Raw genomic sequence first — 23,630 nt, 5'->3', positions numbered from 1 at the left:
CCCCCTGTATACTGTAGGTCACCGCAAATGGAGGAAGCACCACAAACCAAAAGTAGGGTTATAATGAAAAGCAGACACTGTCTGTATTGGACACTTTGTTTCACTTCAGCTCTTTGTAGGTTTGCTTTTCGCGGTGGCTGACTGATGGACTAACAATAGTGCAAGAAGAGTAGCCACAGACTCGTATACGGGTTCTGCACAAGACCAGCATACATGCATTAAAAAGCCATTATGTGTTCATCAGCAGATGGACAGATGTCTGTCTATTTGCTCTGCTCTTTTTGAAAATGTAAGCATTACATTTGACCCGCATCTATCTGACTGTTGATATAAGCATCTTGACACTAACATTTTCGCTCTAGAGGCAAGCCCCAAACAAACTGGCAGATGGCAGAAATCAACACCACTTGTAGATAATTTTCCTTAGAGTGAAATGATTTAAATCCCCTGCCAGACTGAAACACACCCTCAACCTTTTTTTCCCTTGAAGTCTTTAAAGAAGCCTTTAGATCGTGCCACGATACCCCCCCCACACACACACACACTTCATTAGCAAAGAGATATACAGAAACTCAGTTTTAGATATTTAAATAAGACAAGTTGCTCCTATCATTCTCTGTGGCATCAAATCTGCACATGAAAGTGTGATAAATGTAGGGATGTGCTGCATTTTTGTCATGTTAGTGATCTTTTTTCTTTATTTAAAATACTGTGGAACACATCCAAAATAATGTACGAACCAGCGGACAAACGGCATTAAACCTGAGGAACAAAACCAATTTCTGCTACAACAACAACAACAACAACAACAACAACAACAACAACAACTGCTTCATTATGACAGCAAAGACAGACACATTAAATGGTCCCAATCTATCCCATAGGCTTTGTTAAGTTTTTGCCGCGGTGGTCAGTGTTTGATCTTGGTCTACAAAGCCCAACAATGCTCCATCAGTGCCCAGGAGCGCCACGGCGGCAGCTGTTATCAAACCGCCAAACATCAGAGGAGAAACAGTCCCCTCTGTCCTTGACTCCGGCACACACTTATTGAAGGAAAAAGCCTCCAGCGCTCTCTGTGCTTTCATAAAAAATAAATGCGGCATCAAAAAGGGCAGGTATCGGGTATCACAGTGTTCGGTGTATGCACAGTCACAGAAGCCACTGAATATAATACTAGTGTTATTGAGATCCCATATGTCTGCATTATTATCAAGTATGACAATTAGAGACACAGCTGCACCTTCTGAGGCTTTCCTTCTCTGTTCATGCGGCATGATGTTGTGATTTACTATACAATATAAACAGGCAGCAAGTCACCCTGCAGATGGAGCCACGATAATTAGCAAGCAAACACAGATAGCTAAGTATACATTCCCCACATCACAAATAGCCGAGTTGGTTTGCTTTCCTCCATCCTTACCTGGCAACATATTCCAGAGCTTTACTTTATTGTCATCTCATGAATAATCCATTTGCTGCAGAGCTTATCAAAAACCCCAGACTCAAACAAATCTGACCGTTTTTTTGCAAAGGCTGAGAACTTTCTTTCACCCACCCCTCCAAGTAATAAAACTTCCGTAAGTCGTTTGATGCTCTTATTAAAATATTTTTAAACCTCAAATTATCTTCCCAAACATGAATTCTCAAGTGAAGGACTCGAGCGCGTAGACAAAGCGCCCGCGAGCACACCGCCAAAGAGAATTTCGAAGAAGACGAGCTTGAGCGGAGCTGGAGGAACGAGGCCGAAGAGGGGCCAGCAACAGTTACAAGATGTGTTGCTCTCCGAAGGAGCAGCTGACTAACTCTGAATCCTAAGCAGAGGAAAGTTGTGCGTTTTCTTTTTCCTCGAGGCGCTAAAAGACCAGTTGTGTTGTCTGAGAGGGCCAGATGGGTCTGCGCTCTGTGACTAAAGTCCGGGCACACGCACACACCTCCAGGACCCTCAAGCTCATCAGCATTCACAGTAAACGCTTGCTGTTTCCCCCCTTTTCTCTTGTCCTACACTCATTTTCTCCTTTTTCCTCTCTGCTGATGGCTCCATGGGGAGGACTGGAATCGTTACTGTTTATCCAGTTATTCCTCAAGGGGGTAAAAAAAGAAAAGAAAAGAAAGAAAGACAAGGAAGCTCAGCCAGCAGGACACAGACACTCAGAGACTGATAGAGAGAAACAGAGTGAGAGGCTAAGCAGAGACAAAGCTTGGACCTTTACACTGTTAGCAAACATTGCGGTAGGGAAACCAAACTCCGCCACCCAGACAGCATAAAGCTTAAGGTTTCACTTTTATTCCCAACAGACTGAAGCAACCTTCCTACAACTGCTCTCAGATTTAAACCCTTCAATCCTGTTTCACATGGATCCTGCAAAAAAGGTTTCCAAGCTCCAAAACACGTTTCCTGCCTAAACAACAGGATGATGTCAAATAGTCTCAGTTAATTTCAGTTCACTTTCACTTCTGCAATGACTCTTAAGTTTCATAACCAATACAGACCGGGCGCATCACTGGATCAGTCAGTAATATGTGTGTGCATGCAGGGAAAAAATACAGGAAACCTGTTGGGAACACCTGCGCTGCTGCAGTTGGTGAAGCTCTAAAAGAGGGTGAGGAGAAAGAAAGGGTCACCCACATATCGTCGTAGCGCCTCGCTTTGTTCTCGTGCTGAGAGCACTTCAGTGTGCTGTTTGATAAATGCTGAAGTACGCGGAGAGAAAGTAGCAGAAGAAAGATAAAGTCCGTGCAAGACTGAATGTGGCCACAGCTGTACTGCTGGTTTTCTTTTTTATTACTAATAAACACGATGAAAAGCCTAATTTAAAAAGAACCCCGATGCTTCAAAAAGCACAAAGACTAATATTTAGTCAGAACCTTAAAATCAGGCAGACACTAATCGTCGTCTCTGAAGCTCATATTTTCACAAATCTTTGCGTTTTCAGATTAGAAATTTGTGGTTAAAATCTCCTTGACTATTAAAAATTCAGATTAAAGGCAGCAAAATATAAAAAGATAAAAGTGTTCCGAGTTGGTGATTCGACTCAATTATTTTGCAAAAAAAACAAACGGCGAACAATTTGCAAACACAAAGAATAAAAGAATAAATCCTGCATGTGCTGCAGCACCTTAAACTGCAAAACCGGATGGCCTAAAGGTGGTTTCAGGCACAAATGGAAAAAAGCAGCCCGTGCCTTGACATCAGATGACAAATCTCAGTTCAACCCACAGGCAGCAGAAATAATTTGTTTGCGAGGGAAATGTAATGAAGGATTTACGTTTCTGTGCTTAGATTGCTGCCCCGCCATTAACAAAAAAAAATTAACTTTCTGATTGTTCTCTGACAGGACACCTGGGATAACGTTCTCTACTTCCCACCTTCGCACATTTTATCTTCTGCTCTCGTCACACAGAATTAAAACCGTTTTGCTTTTGTCTGGGCTCAAGCTGACATTTCTGCCAATCTTCCTCCGAGGCATTTCACTAAGTTGTTTTACAACATTTCCACCCTGTCGAGCCCAGTTTGAAGCAATGACGCAGTAAAAATGGGGGAAAAAAGGAAAAGAGGTTAGAATAATTACGTTTTAAGCCATCTGGAGAATTTTCTTCCTGTGGGTGTTTGAGTGACAGTAAATACAGTATAACTTAAAGTGGCATTAAACAGAAACACTCGACTCAGGCTTTGGGAACGACTACAAAACAAAAGCTGCAACAATATAACCGAGGCTTTGTTTGCTCTGGGAAAATGTGAGGGAACTATTTTTTTCCCCACAGTGCAAAAAAACAAAAAGCAGACTTTTTGAAGAGATGTGTGGCTCTCAGAGGCTGTTAGGTTAGGAGTGATGAACCTACGAAACAGCACTGCACATCAAGACGTTTATGACGACAGTGCCGATGCTGAGGTTTGGTGATATGTAACAAAGTTTTGAGAAAATGGTTTGAGTCATAAAAATTTAAGGGCTAGGCTTGGGTTTGTAACATGGGGGGGGAGATGTGACTGTCAACGGGAAACTGAAAACAAACAGCACCGTTACTTCCTCCATCACTCCAGACCAGGGCTGCCCAATCCCAGTCCTCGAGAGCTACTATCCTGCAGCTTTTAGATGCATCCCTACTCCAACACAGTTGAATCAAATGAATGGCTTGTTATCAGGCCTTTGCCAAACACGATGGCATGCTGAAGAGGTAATCAAACCATTTGATTCAGCTGTGTTGGAGTAGGGATGCATCTAAAAGCTGCAGGACGGTAGCTCTCGAGGACCGGGATTGGGCACCCCTGCTGACGAACTCATACTCTAAAGATTAGAGTTTTGTCTCCTGATATAAATCAAAAGGAAAGTTTGGCCTCTTCTCTGAACAATTCATTCCCCGCCCCCCCCCCACTTACAGGCCTTGTTAGGGACTTGTCCAGATTTTGGGCAGCAAATATCAAAGGTGTTTTGAATTAGATCTTTCTGCAAATCCATTCGTCCAGGGAACAAAAACTACAGATAACAACCGTCCCATATCTGTCAGCTGTGTCCCTGCCCCTCATATTTATGACCCGGTTTATCCCATAAACTCTTCACATACCTGCTTGTCCTTGTCTTTAGCTTTCCCGCTGCCCGACACCCGCGACGAGGTGACATCACGGGGGATGACAGACATTTGGTGCAATGGCATGTTCATCCCAGCAGAGCCAACCGGGGGGGACGCTCACACACACACTTCCTGTCCCGCTGCCAGAGCAAAGGGCATGTTGGTTTGAACTACGAGACCTTGCCAGCACCGCCCCTGCGGAGGACACACATTACATCAAAATTAAACATGAGCATCGTTTTCTGTCGGAGCAGCTGGAGAGATGAAATGCAAATGTGGAGTAAGAAGCAAGAAATGACAGCCCTGAAGTGGTACAGCTGCATTTTAAACACTCAAGTGTGTTTTCACCTGGTTTGCTCATTACTCGATTGACTTCTTTAGGGATTCTTCAGGTTTTTTTTAAGTCTAAGTTGATTAAATTCAAATGCTGACGAGTGTGAGTCTTCGCATTAGAGAGCCAACCTCTAGAGTCTGGCTATTCATGTGTAAATATACCTAGCTCTTTTTATTTATGGTAATGTGGCTTCAGTTACATATGATGTAAGGGAAGAAGGAAGGAAAAAAAGGATGTCTATACAACAGATATCTGCATATGAATGTGCAGCATTTGCTGGCAGATATTTGACACGGGAGGCTCTCTGTTGGTTTAGTTTAGTTAAAGTAGTCGTTGAAGTAGTCGTTTATGATAGTTTTGTATTTTCTAATTAGCTTTTTTCCCATTTTACTTTGACTTTTGCATGTTTCAGTTTAGTTTAGTCAACTGTAAGAATCTTGGTTGTAGGCACCAATCACATTTGAGCACCGCTGAGTTGCAAGCAGATAAAAGGCCCGTGTGGAGACCCTATTGTTAGCTGAGACCTGAGAAAACCTAAAATACTAAGTGCTGATGATGTGTTGATCATAAAATTTAGACTTGGGTTTTGTTTTGTAGATTTATGCTGCATTTATGTGCAAAACTGAGTATGCATAAGTGTATTCTTAGTGATTATTATGAGGCATCTGTGTATTTTAAAGACATCTATGTTGCTGTATTTGGTGTTTTATTATCAAACTTATTTTACTAGTTTACGATTTTAAATCAGAACAAAACGAAAGCATTCCCCATAATCACCTCTGCCCTTCTGACCCGGAGTACAGTGTTAAAGGACCTTCAGACTCCCAAAAGCACAGTCAGCTACGACTTTCCAAAAGAGAGCCGTCTCTGAACAGCACGAGCGCTGAGTGAGATATATTACCACAGGGGTGATTTCCAAAGTGTAAACCATATCACTGCGGGGGCGTGCATGAATTCACTTTTGTTTTTCCAGAAACCTGGATTCAGACTTTCTGCAGCAGTGACTGGTGGCGAGTCGGTTTCTCTTTCAATCTGATTGAGTCAGAGTCATGAAAGCAGCAGCGGCAGCAGCGTGGGACTGTCCTGTGGAGTTACACAAGAGGTTTTACACACGGGTCGTATTAACTTCAGTTAATGCAGCCATCTGTACTCCCGCTGACAGCAATTAAGCTGTAGCTCCTTCTCACCACTAGGCTGTATATGTGACTGTGTGTGTGTTTGCACGCAGCCCAGCCTGCCAAACAAACCCTCAAGCTCCACAGTATGAAAATGACTGGATTAAGACACCAAAAAGCAAGCGGGACAGATGGGAGGTCAGTAAAATGGCAGTAATCAGAAACCAGTGCAGGAGGGGGAAAAGCGGGGCGGTTGGTGGCGGCACTCATTCAGGGCTTCGGACTGAGAATGCCACACAGTCTCACTGAGGAGACGATCAGACCATCGCAGCCAGAGCTGTCACTTCAGCTCATCACCGCACTGTATCTGATAAGTACTCAACAAGATGGAGAGGTGATTACGCACCATCAGCAGACGCATCAGCTTCTTGTGCAACAGCTGGCAGTCTCAGCTTGATGTCAGTACACAGTGTGGGGGAGGGCGGTGTAATAAAGAGGCAGCAGAAAGCACCTCGGCACCCAAAAACAACAAAAAAACAACAAAAACCTACTCTTAAGTGAACTAACAAACAAACTGCAGGCTTGTCTCAGACCCAGTGGGAGAATCAGGGATGCAGTAGAGAGTGCAGAAGTATCACAAACCAGGATGAACACCCTAATGCACAATCGGTCCAGAGTGTAGCCACTCTTTGCCTTTAGACTGTTATAACATCATAGATGAATATCACACAGCACTGATATGGCAATAACGTGTGCATCATGTCTGCTTTCCTCTTGCTATAACACAGCATTTTGATTTAAACATGCAGGCAGTAATGGTTAATACACCAAATTACCAGAAAATAGCAATGCACACTAATTCAACATGCAGAGAATACATGCATATTCATTGCTTCTTCTCCCCTCTTATGTAGGCGGTTTATATCGAAGATGATCATCTTGCACCATATTTAGAATCTCAGAATCACTGATGCCGTCATTACTGTGGGAAACGTGCTGCGACAGGATTATGAGATACTCCTTCTTTCTCCACACGTAATCACTTGTGTAATTGTTTATCCTTGCAGATGCTCTAGAAAAAATACATAAATACATTGATTTTTATAAGCAGAGGCACTGAAAACAATAACTGTATCAGTGGAAACCTCCTTTCGTTTAAAACATCCAAGGCTGTTCCTAATGATCAGTGCAACTGTTTGCAAATTATGCACATTACCAAACGCTTAAATAATACAGCCTTAAATTTGTTTACAGCTTCATAATGGTGCATAATAAACTGTTTATTTTTAACATTTCTGTTGGGTTAAATATACATTTTGGCCCGTCTGTTTTTGAAATCAGTGAAGTAACAACAAATGCAGATATTTCACCAATGGCACAAAGAGGCCCTGAGCGATTAGGCGATTACACTCTCATGATTATTAGGACCTGAACCCAGCTGAATACTTAGCTAACTCTTTGAGGTCCACACCAAGAAAAAAGCAATGGAAACATTTTTTGTTTGCATTTCTTATTGACTTGGGTGAGTAATAACCACAATCAATTTTGTTTTTCAATAGACCCTGTAGTTTTTAAAATATTGATCTCTACCAAATGGTTGAGCTGTCACTTCATGGTAAAAGTATGAAACGCAAATACAAGTACAGTAGATAATACAGTCGAAAGAAAATCAAATAAAGGGCCAAATTATAATCAAATTAATGACAAAAACTATTCAGGGCATTGGATACAGTTTATTTCTAGTAGCATACCAGTGATCATTGCTGGTTTTCATTCCATCAAAGGAAACTTTTATATCAAACAACAAAATACATATTTTTTTAATCTGCAAATGAGAAAAATATTCATATTCAGGCCACGTCTGATTGAATGCTACTGTGCAAAATCATTTTTCGTTTAAAAAAATAAAAGAAAATAAAAACAGTGGAAATCAAGCACATCTGCTTGTGGTTTTTGGTCGTGGGGGTCTTAGGGTGTAGCATTTATTCTGTGGTCTTGGAGAGCTGAATCATGGTTGTCCAACTCTAGATGCTGGCTTGTTAACTTGGTTCAGACACAACCAGGTGGAATCCTTTTGAGAGTCATCGGTTTCTGGTCCAGTAGGGCACAGTCCCTCTTGTAGACCAGGTATTCAAGTCAAGGATGTATCCGAACAGTGGAATATGCCATCTCCTTAACTTGTAACTTATAACTTGTCTTATACAGGTGTAATATAATATCAGAAAGCTTAATTCCTCCCATATGCTAATTATATACAGGATGAGTGATTGGCATGGAATGGTGATCTTTGCATTGGACTCTTTGCTCCACCGTTTGACCGATGAAAGAAGCATGAACCCACAGGCATTGTTTAGGTTGACACATTTGGTGTCAAACGATTTTATTGCAATCAGAGCTTCATCAGACCTGTAATCAAAGGCTCCATGGCCCTTCTTCATCAGGTCTTTGTCTGCCATCAGGGAAGCTCCACCAGTGCAGTTTGGTCATACAGTACCAATGCACCTGACACCCAAGGAGGTGTGCAAGTTCTGGCCCATGCTGAAACTTGTGAAGAGCTGAGGTTCTTTTATGGGTTTGCATACTGTTTTTTACAACTTTGGCCCCTTAGCGGTAGCTTCTGTTCCTTTTCACTGAGGGGAGCATTGAAGAATGTAGATCCCCCTTGATACAGCAGCAAGTCATGGATGATGCCAGATGAACTTGGCCGAACAATTTAAAACCCGACTCATCTGGTGGAGAGTGCCAGCCATGTTGGCTTCATATGAAACCATGACCTCAAACACACTGTGGTTGAAGGTGGATGGTATCATGCCACAGGACCATGTGCTTTTTAGCCATATAATTGTTTAGCATCCATATAGTACTTGTTAAACATGAAATTATAATTTTAACAACTTAGTAATATTCATTTACCAGCTACTGTAATTTGATTAAAAGGTAATCAATTGTGATTTCCACGTGTTATTCTTGATTTTTAAAATATTTACTAATATTAACTCAGAAAGTTACAAAAATGACTTACTGAGGAAATTGTTTCAGCATATTCTTGCTGTGCTAACACTTAATGTGATTCATCAACAGCAATGGATAAACAAAATGGGTCTAGTGGTCTGATTTTATGGCAAATAATCAATTTTAAAAATATTTAGGTTATGCTAGCATTAGCACCAAAGTGACAAATCAACCGTTTGGTTGACCACTTTAAATTATTAAACATTTAAGTCACTTTTTTAGTGTTGTCACGTGACATAAATCTGTTTAGTAAGTCCTCTAACACTATCATATATCAAAAAATTATATCTTCCTACCTTAGTTTAATCAAAAACACTCAAAATATGTTGGATGGTTTTTTGTTTCTGACTTCCTGTTTGGGAGAGGGATAAGAAGAGCTAATCGTTTACATTCACAGTGCCTTCTGGTGGATTTTTTTGGGCATTACGGATGTAAACCAATTGGTAGAAAAGACTCAATAAGGTAGGTCTAGTTCAGTGAAAGCCTCAGTTAGATATAGGGCCTGAAAATGTGCTCTACCAATTGGTTGAGCAGAACCCTAAAGGGCTAGTCTGGGTTTGCTTTAGACAGCAGCCCGCCCACTCTCACCATCATCAATACACAACAGCAGAGTTTCAAAAACTTTGAGAAACTATGCCAAGGAACGCTGAAGCTCTTCTGTAAGTTTGTCCCAGTTTTTCCTTTTATGTAACATCCATCTCTACACAACCCTGCAGAGGTTGCTCATTGTGGTGCGTTTATACAGTAGCAAGGTCAACTCAATACCACAACGGGGGAGGGGAGGGGAGGGGAGTGGGGTGCAGAGAAGAAACGGCGCCATACAAAGATGTTCATCTTTGTCGCGAACTGCTGATTCACATACCACTGAAAATAAAAGACTCTGTTTTGTTGTGAAACACAAAAGCGCAGCCGAGTCTCCCAGAAGAAGAAGAAAACAAAACAACGTGCATTTATATTCGACAATTCAGTGCACCATTTACCAAGCTATTGCAGAAAGCCGTGTGTCCTTAACCATATTTAGATGTCAGGGTGGTTTTTCAGCCGCCGAGTCTACGTGGACGTAATTTCTTCAACTGATGGCATTTTTTACAGAGCTGCTACGCTACCGCAGTTGTTAAATGTTAAAGGTTTTATTAACCAAACTTCAGCTCTTGAGTCCTTTCCCCTTCCCTACCATCAATCTTGATTACATTAAAGACAACGGACTCGGATGCAAAAAACAGTAAATAATTTATTCCCTAGTGTGAGCGAAGAATCAAAGGTCACTTTGATGGGCATAAAGCCCTTAGAGTCATATTGCACCTGTGTGCATGAGGCTAATGAGTTGCAGTAAATGAGTGTGGGTCAGGGACCAAGTAAAGCCTGTAGGGAATTATCACAGGGAAGAATCATTAAAGCTCACGCTGTAGCTCATCCACGAAGGTTTGCTTTAATTTAAAAAAAGCCATTTTGTGAACTATGATGTGAAGTAAACAAGAAGGAGGAATGAGATAAATCAGGATGGTCCGTGTCACTCGCTCAAATGTTTCCGAGGCGCAGTCCGATGACCCAACACCAATGTTCGCCGCTGTCTCCACAACACATAGTGCTGCTGCACCAGCGAGCTCATTACTATACATCCCAAAAATAACAACTGCAGTAAGCCCAACAGCACTCTTTGCTTTTAATTGGCATTGTGTTTCAAACCTAAGGTCTTTGTTGGACAGAGAGGTTGCACTAATGGGGCGAGAGATGTGTTGGAAAGACAGCTGGGAAAACACGTTTGCGATATAACAATGTCTAAACATTCAGTTCAGAGCTCTAAGTGTGAATATTTTAGGATTAATAAAGCTAAACTGATTCTGTCAATCAAGCTGTCATAAAGTCCTTTGGATGTGATGTCACATCATGCCATTTCCTGTTGTGTGTGTGTGTGTGTGTGTCCTCCAGGCTGGCTACTAGTCAAAGAGTTCACTGTAACACCATTAAAATGCTAGCAACTTTCCAACCAATCTCAGACCTCCTATGGTTTCAATTCAAAGTTAACCTGTTGCTATGGCAGCAGCCTCAAGGGTCAGCTTAATCTCTAAGGGGGACAATAGTTTCTTATAATGCACTTCTAAATGGTTACATAATGTCAGTAAAAAAAATTCAAAACACATTTCTGTGTGAGGGCAGTTTTCAAGCAAACACCAGCCATTCATAAAACCAATATGTAGGAAAAACAGAGTGTATTTAAATTTGATTTTAGAAGGCTTTAATCCCACAGCCTGTAACCAGACAGAGGGGATTCGTGAGTTTCACGTGGCTGCTGGTAGGTAGAATAACAGTAGCAGTGCCTGCACTGAATCCAGGCATGCTTACAAAACTATGGGACAAATCTGACTACTGTATGGACATATGCTGCGTGCCATGGTACAAAACAATAAAATAAAAAATACTGCATCCATGACAAATAAAATTGTTCAGACGTCAGTGGCTGATGCTGATCTATTAAGTTCCTTTAATTAATTTATTTTCTTTCACTGGCAAAAATGCAGAAAAACTAGAAAAAACATCTCTTCTTTGAGGCCTGTATTCAAATTTTCAAAATCTAGCCTGTGATGAAAGAATTGAGGCATAGTGCCACACACAGAGTGTAAAAGTCCAAGTAGGGTGGTTTAATAACAGAAGACCTCAAATCCTCTGTGAAAGCTCGGTGCATTAAAACTGAACCTGATGAGTAAGAGGCACTGTGACGACTAGTGAATCATCACGTCCTACTTTGTAGTGTATCTAACAATGCCTGATTGTGACCATATTTTACAAAACAATAATCATATTTTACTGAGACTTACTTTAAAACACTATTGCTGCTGTCACATATCAAAGGAGCAGGTCATTTTCTCATAATTTTCTGTACCAATTATTTGAACAGGAAGTCATTGTGGTGTTACGGGCAAGCAATCTCTAGCGTGTCTGTTTTGGAGGGACTTTATTTTCCATGTAATCACTTCTACTCTTAATATTCTTTCAGATTATGAAGGAAAACAAAACAAACTTCAAACAAAGTTTACTCTTAAATTTCAGAGGGAATTTAAAAAGAGTAAAATTCAGGATATTCTGTTTTTGCATGTGTCACAACACATCTTGATATTTCCGAGATGGCAAAACTGCCCCCCGGTAGATAAGACTCCTGGCCACAGAGGATCCACCCAGAGACAAAGCCATCAAAATATTAGCTCCTATTACCCAATGAAGTCTATTTATTTGAAAAACAACTCAGCCCTTCTCACCATCTCTGGCCCTCTCTGCTCCTGAGCCAGGTAAATCACAGCCCTGCTCTTCGTTCTGCTCAGATGAGCTCTGCTGTTACTCCGTTTGCCAAGGGGCTCCTCTGTGTCCCTGCTGTCAGATCAGACCCGAGATATGGTCGAGAGCGCGTTCTTCAGTTCTGATGTGCAACCAGGCAGAAAAACTCAGCTGTGTATCAATCAATCCAAACATCACTGTAGTATAGCTATAGTCTAAATTTAAAGAGGTGTCTTCCCAAAGGATTAGTGGGTTAGGGCAGATACCAACAGAGCATATCAGATAGATACAGAGTCTGAAAGATGTTGGACGTGGAAGAATTTCAGCCATATGTTGCATCCTAATGAAGAGACTGTTCTGCATTTTAATGAGTGATAATATTTAAAATGCTCAAATGTGACTGTAGTAGCCACAGTAAGCTCCCAACTGCATGGTGTGTCTCATTAAGATGCTCCATACAGCTCTCAGAATTTTTTTTTTTTTTTTTTGTCTCATAGAAATGTATTCAGTGTTCATTTGGCAGGTACAGTATGACGCTTGGAAATGCAATTTCTCCCTCTGGGGGATGTGCGACTGTCACTGAATTCTTTCACGAGAGGAAAGGAAAAAAAGGGAAAGGCTACAAATATGGTTGCATGTTGTACTGGTGGCTCCACTAAAAGATACAAGTCAGGGGAGAGAAGGCGGGCACAATTTTACCATGGCGCAGATGCTATAGCTGTGTTGGCAGCGACAACTAGACTTGATGCCCTGCCAGAAATCAGAGACTCTCCAGTCTCCGCTCAGATTAACAGAGCATCAGTTAGACCTGATGGACTCTTCTGATAAGGCCTCGTACACTTGCACAAATAGGCACTGCTGTTTTTCATAGCTTTGAATAAAACGTTAAACAAATTTAGCTGTCAAACTTAAACTGTTGGATAATTTAACAGCCACAGACAGCACACACACACACAAAAACACAAACACACAAGGATGTGCCGCACCGAGCTCCAAGACTGCTGATTACTTTTTCATAAAGTACTGGGAATAAATTACCATAATGTTTGTAGCCTATTGTCATTTCAGCTGTAGCTGCATCATTTGCACAACCGTGGCTTATATTTCACTCTCTTTTCTGACTACCAAATTGCTATTTATCCTAAAAGCAAGATTAATAATATAGATGTTTTTGATTAAAGTTCATTGTATCCCTAATGTCTGTTAGCTGTCCCGTTTTATTATATGCAAATGAGTCCCAGTTTGGAGGTGATTAATTGTGTAGAAGGAGGAACGAGCTCTTTTGACATCTGGGATAAGCAGGCATGTTGACTAGAAAAATGCACGAGTTAGTGCCTTCCTTGTTTAATGCATCTATAAACACAAAAAAACTTCACCCACATTTAGTAAAATGACCTTGACTCTCTTCTTGTGACGGGAAGGCGTGACTCATGCGATGCCAGAGCAGATAGACCGAGAGAAACAAAAATTACGACATAAATAGAAGCGTGCATACTCATAAAGACCTTCTGAAACCCCCCCTCAGCTTAACGATTAAATGCAGGACAGAGGATGTGTTAATTCACAGTATACATTTTTTTTCTCTCACCACCATTACCAGAATAGATGCAGTGCTCTCTGCCCTGAGTACAGGGAAATTCTGTTTCAAGTGAAACTGGGATGAAATGACTCATCCTGCAGCAAAATTCATATTTTTACATAAAAATCTTATTTTACACACTGATGATAATTATAGTAGTCTTCAGTTACCCCTCATTTCTCTAGATTTCTAGGGAAATGGGAAATGCGCTGGTGTATTTACAGGTAAATAACTTACATTGAAATACAATATATGACTCCAGAGAGCTAGAAAGTCAGTATTTTACATGACCTTCAAACATAGCCTGAACTGTCTTGTAATTTCTTCAAGTAGTCTTCTGAATTAATTCTCCAGGCTTCTTAAAGAACATTTAAATCTCTTTTTTGGAAGTTTGCTGCTTTTTGTTTATTTTCTGCTAAATTGATGCTGAGATTCTAGCTCTGGGGCCCGATCCAAGACTGACAGTGTCCCATTTTGTGTTTTTTTTTTTTCCATCCAGGTATGCTTTTATTGCATTAGCAGTGCATTTGGGATCATTGTCATGCTGAAAAATGAAACCATTGGCAATCAGATGATTCCCAGATAGTATTTCATGGTGGATCAAAATCAAATTTTTAGAATTCCACCAAACCACAGATCCCTGTTGTGCCCCTTTTCCTGAACTCCTCTGTACATATTGATGATGATTTCAACAAAAGTCTCAAATTTGGATTCACCACTCCACAAGATCCATTTTTAGCCAAGCTCTTGTATAATTCCACATACCTCAGCTTTTTTCTCCCAGTTTCCTGTGTTTGTTTGTTTTGTTCCTGTTTCTTAAGGACATGACTTTCAGTGTAAATGTGTTTTTGTGGCAGACTGCTAGAAACAACACTATTTAAAGTTGGTTCTTTCCAATTATGTGTAGATACAACACTGACTCATCCCTTGGGTTGGGGTGCCCTTTTCATGCCTGAATGATTTATTTAAAAAAAACAACAACAAAACAACTTTTCCCTGAAAATGTTTTCTCTGCAAATGGGCTAAAAATGAATGAAAAAGCAGCCAATGTCCAAAGAAAACCTTTGAAAGCCGGGAAAGCTATTGCTCAAGACCACTTTACACAATTACAAGCAAGTGTGGCTCCTCGGAAGCAAAATATGAAGAAATTAGTTACTCAATACTTAGCACTATAATTTCCACAGAACCCCGTATTTTTTTTCTATTGCGCATTTCTTGTATAGCTACTTGCGCCACCTGTTGTGTTATTAACTTTTATGTCATTGAAAAGGCCATTCAGGGCGGAGCACGGCACCTTAGCTAAGGCTATTTCCTCATGATTTACACTTATCCTTTATGAAAACTCCGGAATTAGGTGACGCTTCTTTGTGTCATAACTTCTGAAAAGCACATTTGTTTTTCCCCAGGACTACACAGAGAACCTCTTGGGATCTAGCATTGCTTTCAAAGACTCAGACTAAAGTTTAATAAGCTGTGGCAGCTCGTTAGGCGTCAGGCACTTTGAGGACTTGGAGGATGGTTCCTCCCACTCCTTCAGAGCAATTGTTCACAGCAACTTCCTGAGGTGTTGGTGTCACAATGAGTCTGCCGGGCAACCAGCAGAAATTTGTGGGAATTTTTTTTTTAATGTCATGCTAATAGTTGTACAAGGATCAAAGCATAAGGAACAAGTTTAAAAAAAGAGAAGACACTGCATACCATAATAATTAGTATGACGGGCTGACAGGTGACAGGATTTCTTCTTTTTTTTGGTTTGTTTGTTTTATTATTTACACAGACAGACAGGCTAGCTATTTCTAGCACTAACCACTGAGAGCTGTTTCAATCTCTTTACCCAAGTCTTGACATGAAAGCAAGCAGGCCTCTGTCACTGTGGCATTTGGACCCCAACTGGAAAGCAGCATCTTAAAGTGTTTATTCTGTTGTGTTTAAAAATATACTTCTCTGTCTGTAAGCAGCGCAACAAAAAAAAAGCAACTAAATTCAGAACGAAAATATGAAGAAATCTCTGGTCCCATCTTTTTATAAACATTGTGCAACGACCACAATATTCAGATAGAAGGGCGTACATTTTTATGCAGCTCTGACATTGCCAGGAGCAGATTATCAGTTTCAGCCTGCAGTTAATAAATGTTTACTCCCACAGCTACCTTGACCAGAGGCCAAACTGAAATTTCGGTGATCGTCTATTGTTCTAAAACCTCAGGCTAACCCTCAAAGCTGAAGTGTTTATGCCTTTTAATCCAACAAGAGGTGATTTATGTTTTGTAAAAGGTTTCGCTTGGAAGTGATCTGAAAGGGTTCAGTTTTCAGATAAATAACAGGGACACTGACAGAGGGCTTCGCAGCAGTATCGCTGTTTTTAATGCAGCAATTTTCTTCTGTATGGAGACTTCATAAACTGCTGTGACGAGGCACCAAAAAACTAAATGCCAGTAAGTAAAGAGGAAACACGGCTGACTGAAAGGGAACTTGATAAGAGTTTTTGACAAGAAGCTGTTCAATTTTTTGGTGGGTGTGTGATGTGATAAGGGGGAAGAAAAGTTACCAGCCAGTTTATCGTACAATTGGAATGAATAAGGATTTAGCTGGAAAAGCAGACTTAAATATCTGTGGGGTAAACGCAGGGAGAAAAGCACAATCATCAAAAATCTACTGTATGGAGATGGGAACTGAAATTGCCAAGATAGGCAAACAGCCACACTCCACAAAACACCAGACTCTAGTATGCAGCTTCTGTAATCTCTCTGCAACAGTAAATACTATGAAGGGAAAGGAGAACATAGAATACAGGAAGCAAGAGCCATCACTGCTGTGTGCAGGCAGATTTGAATATTACCCTCACACAGGATAGATTTTAAAAACGCAGTTTCTTGTCAGCACATGTCCAATTTACAGTCGTATCGAACCCCGTCTGCGGGTGCAGTCAGAGCGCCGCGATCAAGTTCAGTGACTTATTAGCACAACTGCACACAGGTACAGCTACAGATGCAAAGTCAAAACCACAAGTACAGACTCCCATTTGCATTTTGGGAACATAGCCAAAGGTGATACCCAGATATTGAGTTATAGTTAGCGGATAGGTGCAGCTTCTAGATGTCAATGAACAGATAGAAGGCTTTAAAAAAATATCTGATTTTCTATCTTGGTAACGATAAATAAACGCTTATCTAAAATCTTTTTTTTTTTCAAACAAGTATGTGTTGTTAATTACTGATCTATTCAATGCAGAGTCCCTTCTTTCCTCATTTGGATGTGCTCTTTGGGGCCACTAGTGATGAGGCTGTTCAATAAAGTTTAGTGAAAGCCTGTTAATTTTAATGAGATGCGGACAAAAAAAATGTGGAGACACTGCAGTGTGTAAAGCATCACGCTCTTCAGCTGATGTTGTGGATTTCTGTGTGCTGAAGTGCCATTGTGGGTTACATAAATCCCTCCGCTGTGTTAGGGATATATGCATTTCAAACAGAGCAGGCACAAGCAAATCAAGAGCCTATTAGATCAATCAAATAGCCTGTAGAACAAAAAAAAAGGGGGGGGGGGTAAACAAAGCAATCACATGTAATCAGATGTCCTATTTTGTAAAAGCATACCCAAACATGTTGAATATCCTGTCATTGTAAGCAGAAAATGTTCATGTCGCAGGCTGGAAGCGCCAAATGTTGAGAATGGTGCTTCAAAATAAAACTTGGATATGCAACAGCTTAGATCATTAATAGGAAGCGAGAAGAAGGGCTAACTATAAGCACACATTATGTTATTACTTTATTTTTAAGCAAAAAGATTTGATTAAAAATGATGCTTGTGTATCTGAGGTAGTATCCGCTTCCTCAACTGCACTCACCACTACATTTTAAATGGCTGAGTTGTCTGCAGCCACTATGTGCTATTTCTATAAAATACTCAAATCTGGTTCCATACACCAGAACTCGGATCTTCTATAACAGTACTAAAAAAAAAAAAAAAAACAGTCCACAGGACATTTAATCATAAGCTGGATGGTCAAATGGAGGACAAATATATAGTGTTACTGAGCCTCAGTTTGAATACTTCGGTTAGTGTAACTGGAGCATTTAACCATTATTGCTGTTGTGATGGCATGCCACACATGGTAAGCTCCACACCACCAGTTGATTCACTTTAGTTTAATTTACAGTCACTACTTTAATATATTCTGGTTATTGTTCAATATTGTTTCTTTATTAAATATATTTATATTTCCATCACACCTTCCAATGTTTATATGGCGTGCACACATATTAATACTGCAAGTTCAAAGTTTTGTTTTGTTATATTACATCTTTCTTTGTTTGAGTTACCTGGGGTTTGGCTTCTCCTCCTGTCTGGCAAAAGGTGTGGCAAAGGGCTGGGAGAGCTGAAGTACCACTGACAGCCTAATTGGATAGCACCACATGCTTCATTGCCTGGGGGGTGTTTCATGTTTGTTTAATTGTTTTGTATTAGTTGGTTATATGGCAGTCATTTAGTTTTGTGTGTCATTTGGTTTCAACAGGTCAGTTTATCATATGTTTGTTTGAGATTTTGTTAATTGTTATCTTGAGTTTAGTCTATTTAGTTGACCTCTTTTATTGGCCTGCCTGTTTAAGTTTTGGCTTTGTTAAATCTATTTTCATATTTTTGGGTCAATAAAACCCCTTTTTTGAATTAAACACCTGTGTCCTTTATGCTTTACTGCTTGGTCCCTGACAGCTGTGCTAGCTGTTGTATTCTGTGGCTATTTACAGCTTTTCATCTGACCTCAAATCTAACTTCTGAAAGCTTCACACCCACAACACAACCCCAGCCGTCACCCTAACCCTACTCCTATTGGATAATTGGTCATGTGGCCAAGACATAACTAGACTTATTCTGAAGCAGCCATTTTGACAGGAAATAGTAGCCAAACACAGTTGCTGTTAATCATATTAACGCAGCTTCTGTTCTATTTAGAGACAGAGCCAAAATTTTCAGTAACACGTGTTTCGAAACTGGTCCGCTAAGGGTGAGAAGTGTACTTTCCAAACTCAACTTTTTGACCGTCAGAAACATCTAAACCAACCAGTTCCTGAAAGTCTATTTAAAACAGCAATCTGAAGGCTGTATGTTCCCTGCGATGGGCCAAACCGGAAAAGAAAAATTGTGACTCATTGCTTTTATTCATGCTAACAAGGTTTTACTTGCGTGTTTGCCTGTCAAAGACCACATGGTCTGTTTGAACAGTGAAACAGACACATGTGAAGTGCACTGCAGCCACCACGAGGTCACTTTCACAAAAAGATGACAAAAACTTTTTGATTGCTTTGCAACAACTTAGAGACCTTCTCACTTATTTTCAATGTTTTTCCTCCATTTCATTTCTCATTCAGGCACCTTAATCACTCGTCAGTCAAAAAGGAGTAGTTAGCTCATGTGCAACAGGAGAAAACACGGATTATTCTTCAGTACATTTCATTTATCAGTAAGGAATACCATGACATCCACAATGGGTATGAATACAAACTAAGATAACTCCCCCCAAAAATGCAATATCATGCAAGATTTTATCCATGCTGTGCAAACAAGTACTGCAACATGGTTTAAAATACTAAAATATAATTTCATTTTATCGTCACTGGCCTTACTACAGGATAAACATCTAGTGCAATTCCTCAAAAATAATGACAGTATTCCATATTGTTCTTTTAAATTAAGAGTGGAAAATTACTAACATAGGTGGGAATTTTAGAATATCATTCATATCAAGCGTATTAAGCTCCAAAATCCTCATACATGATGTTTTCAAGCCTGCCTATAACTCGAGGGAAGCTGACACTTGTTCTTACTTAGTTCAACAGTTGATGATTTTACTCCGTTTTACAGTAATCAATATCACTAAGATGAATTTCACAAAAAAAAATAAAAAATTACACAACACTGGATACTCAGCTGTGACAGCCAAACAGGATGCAGTCTGCATTTCTCTGGGAAACTGTAGCTGTTTGTGTGTGCGTTCAAGGTTATGCAAATCCACTACTGACATTGTGCACACAATATGAAACACACTGACCTGGACTCGTCCTGTGCAATAGATTTATTTGTATTATAGCCACTAATGTTCAAAACACAATTCAGGGAAAAGTGGTCTCATCAGTGAAGAATGAGGAAATGAAAAACTAACTCACCACCCGAGTAGAAACTGAAAGCATGTTCCTTTTAACCACTTTTCTGGCCATACCGGTAAACAAAGCCTTTTTACTGGTAAGCGTGTGCTTCGGCACACAGACAACTCTGTCCCTCGGGCTAGTGTTTGTCCTCCTGCTGCCTCGCAGAATAACCCGACTGTGTGGAGGAGTTATGGACCAGCAGGCAGTTTCAGCCCACCACAACGCTCCGTGAAACAGCAGACGTGTAATATGCGAGTGCATGTGGGGTTCACCACTGTGTGTAGTAAGTGCGTGGACACAGGAAATCACACACTGAGAGGCAGCTTTAGAGGCTGCTGGTCTGGCTGCAGGTCGACTCAGTGGCTAGCAGCAGCAAAAAGAAGCTAAATGACTTCATAACTGCATGGTGGACAGTTGGAGAACAAGCCTCCAGCAGTTATACAGCATTTAACCAGCAAAAAAAAAAAAGTCGCTCTGCTATATAACACACGCACTGAATCTGAATTAGAAAAACCTAATACTGCAACTGCTATAGAAGAATCTGTCTTAATCTTAAGACTTGCTTTAAAACGGAAATGTTGGATTTTTTTATTTTTTATTTTTAGTAAAAGGAAACAAAAGGTGGTTTCCAAAAGATTTTCTGAGGTTTGTCTGTTACTCATTTTATATCCTAAGAGCAAAAAGATAAAACATTTAAGTCAACATTTTAACCATGCTCCCTATGATATTTTTGTTTTAGGTTTTCAAGATGCTAGTGAGACCAGCTATGATGTATGGTTTTGAGAAAAAAGACAGAAGGCTGAGCTGGAGTTGCAGAGTTGAGCATGCTCAGATTTTCATTGAGAGGGACCAGAAAGGTCAGAGGGACAACTCATGTTGAGATGTTTGGAGACGCCGTTAGAGAGACCAGACTGAGATGGTTTGGACATAAGTAGTGGATTTATTGGAGAAAGAATGCTGAAGATGGAGCTGCCAAGCAGGAGGAAAAGAGGAAGACAACAGAAGGTTCAAATGTGGTAAAAGGAGGACAAGCAGAGTGTAAAAGAGAGGGATGCTAAGGATAGACTGTGGTGCTGTTACAGCCCCTGTAGCGGTAGCAGCTAGTAATAGCAGCTAATAGTAGAAGCTGCTAGAAGAAGATTTTACAGAAGAAATGAGCAACATGCAAGGAGTTTGAGTACCAACTTTTACCAAGAAAAACAAAGAAATTTTAAAGCTTTATAAATAATCAGACTCCTCAGGCTGTATCATCATTGGGCCACCTAGATATTACACCTAGAGGAGCTGCTAAACCATGAAACCCTGCCATGAAGCTCCCAGCATGTAGATTTTGTGCTGATGTTAATGTGAGAGGAGGTTTGGAGCTGTGCTGTTGTTGAATGAGCAGAGCGCTGAGACACTTTGCACCCCAGCCCTCAGCAACCTCCCTCTCCAACTTCATGTGGTCTGATACTTAATGTGGGTGATTTGTTGTGGTTCCTGAATGCTTTCATTTTGCAATAATACAACTTACCTAGGAGAGAAGAAATTTAATGAGCTGATTTGTTGCAGCAGTATTATGCTATTACAGTACAGTGAACTCTGCTTTTTGGAACGGCCCAGGCAAACCGAATGGCTACAGGTACTAGAGTTTATACACCTGCACTAACAGCTGAATTCAAAGATTCAGAGGTATGGCCCAATACATTTGTCCATATAGTGTAGCTGCCCAAAAGCAGACAATTATGGATCTGCATCTTCAAATGTTCCAACAAAAGATGCCTGAAGCATTTTAAATACAAAGTCCTGTGAAAAAAAAAGGGAAAAGAAGAAGAAAGACGTTTAAAGGAAAAGGGCTGAGAATGTGTTAAGCACTAGTTGGATCAATCATGTTTTGGGTTTGTTATGAAGCAAGTGGCACGGGGAAACATTTTATTGGTGAGTGGAAAGATTTACTCAATTAAATAAAAGCAAGCTGCACACTATAACAGCAAATGGGCCAACTCAAGAGGCTCGTGTTGAAGGTTTGCCATCGCCCTCACAGCCCTGAACCTAATCATCATCATCATAGAAAAACCTTTGAATACACTTCAAAAGAGCAGTCCGTGCACGAAGGCCAAAAATGTCACAAAACTACAAGCAATTTGCAGGAAGAATGGATGAAAGTCCTTAAAATAGACAAACAACAACAACAAGAAAAACTTCGAATGAAAAAACTTGTTACTTTATGCTGAACAAACCTTTGCTTTGAAGCCTTTTTTCTTTTATCCCGTAAACGTTATCGTTTGGCAAATTCAAATTCGCAAAAACAATTCAATGTCATTCTATGTGATAAAAACTAAAAGACAACACCTTTTCACATTTTTCAAAACAGACTTCACAACTATTTGTGTGGAGACAGGAACATCTGGAAACATTGAAAAGTAAAAAACTGTTTCTGCTGGGTTAGATACCTTTTTTTTTTTTTAAAGGAAAGAAAATCATACATTTTTGTGGCAGTGAGACATCGTCCACACATAGAGAACGGCTTATTTATCAGAAAACCTTTTAAAACATGTCCTCATGCAGTCAAAGCTCATCTTCCTAGTTTTCAATTTCAGTAAAAAAAAAAAAAAAAAGAACAAATGAAAATGTCAGGACAGTTTGACAAAACAACCTGCACCATCCACCCATCATCCTTCTGTAATTGGGGTAATCAGGGCTGCAAAATAACCCAACCTTGGCTTCTTAGTTTGACCCATGTGACACTATCAACAAAACCATAACAGCTCCTCTGGGGTGGTTAACAAAGCTACGAAAAGCACATTCCTGGGAATATCAGCAGCTGAGCTCTGACAAAACAACATCTTAAGAACACATTATGCTTGTCAAGAAAAAAGAAGCTTATTGCTGCAAGAAACGGTTAAACGATGTCACAGATCATGCCCGTATCAACATCTGCATTCGTTCAGCTGAATTCTATTTGTTTAATAAACTCTTCTGTTGCTTGAACACCTAATTTGAACATAATACGTCTCACAATATCTAGCAAAGCTCATTTATACAAGCTATAGCAGGCTGAATTCATTATTTAAATCACTATTAATAACTGCAACACAGTCAGGATTGAATTATCGTGATCAAATAAATGTGGGGTGCTCTTAAGCAGGGAGGGGATTTGGGCTGGAATTATTTCTGCTGCTGTAACCGGAGAACGTCTCTAACATGGATGTAATGAGATGTAAGTCTGAATACGCTTAATGAAAAATACAATGCAAACACCACCAGCAACGGCAAACAGTTGAAAAGTCATTAGTGAGAAAACCTCATTGATATTCATGATGAAATGACGGCTCTGGCTCATTCCACCTCGATATTAAAAGCAGCTGATGATATATCCGTGCTGTTTACAGTCAGGTTAATTGTACAGGAAAACCCAAAATTCCGCACATCATTTCCGAGACATTACATCACAGTCGGAGTTCTTAAATACAGGGAGTGCAGAATTATTAGGCAAATGAGTATTTTGTCCACATCATCCTCTTCATGCATGCTGTCTTACTCCAAGCTGTATAGGCTCGAAAGCCTACTACCAATTAAGCATATTAGGTGATGTGCATCTCTGTAATGAGAAGGGGTGTGGTCTAATGACA

General features: G+C 40.2%; 1 protein-coding gene across 2 annotated transcripts in view; it reads right to left on the bottom strand.

Moving 5' to 3' along the window:
• march8 (membrane-associated ring finger (C3HC4) 8) overlaps positions 1 to 23,630 on the bottom strand; it is a 92,285-nt gene that overhangs the window by 59,862 nt on the left and 8,793 nt on the right. For both annotated transcript variants that reach the window (XM_042224707.1, XM_042224705.1), the window contains exon 2: positions 4,561 to 4,761. In XM_042224707.1, the coding sequence (XP_042080641.1) occupies positions 4,561 to 4,656 (96 nt within the window). In that variant the 5' untranslated portion in view covers positions 4,657 to 4,761. The remainder of the gene's footprint in view (positions 1 to 4,560; positions 4,762 to 23,630) is intronic.

Source organism: Haplochromis burtoni, unplaced genomic scaffold (assembly GCF_018398535.1).
Source record: "Haplochromis burtoni strain Fernald_Lab_line unplaced genomic scaffold, NCSU_Asbu1 Contig_7, whole genome shotgun sequence".
NCBI lineage: Eukaryota > Metazoa > Chordata > Actinopteri > Cichliformes > Cichlidae > Haplochromis > Haplochromis burtoni.
This window is presented reverse-complemented; position numbering and strand designations above follow the sequence as displayed.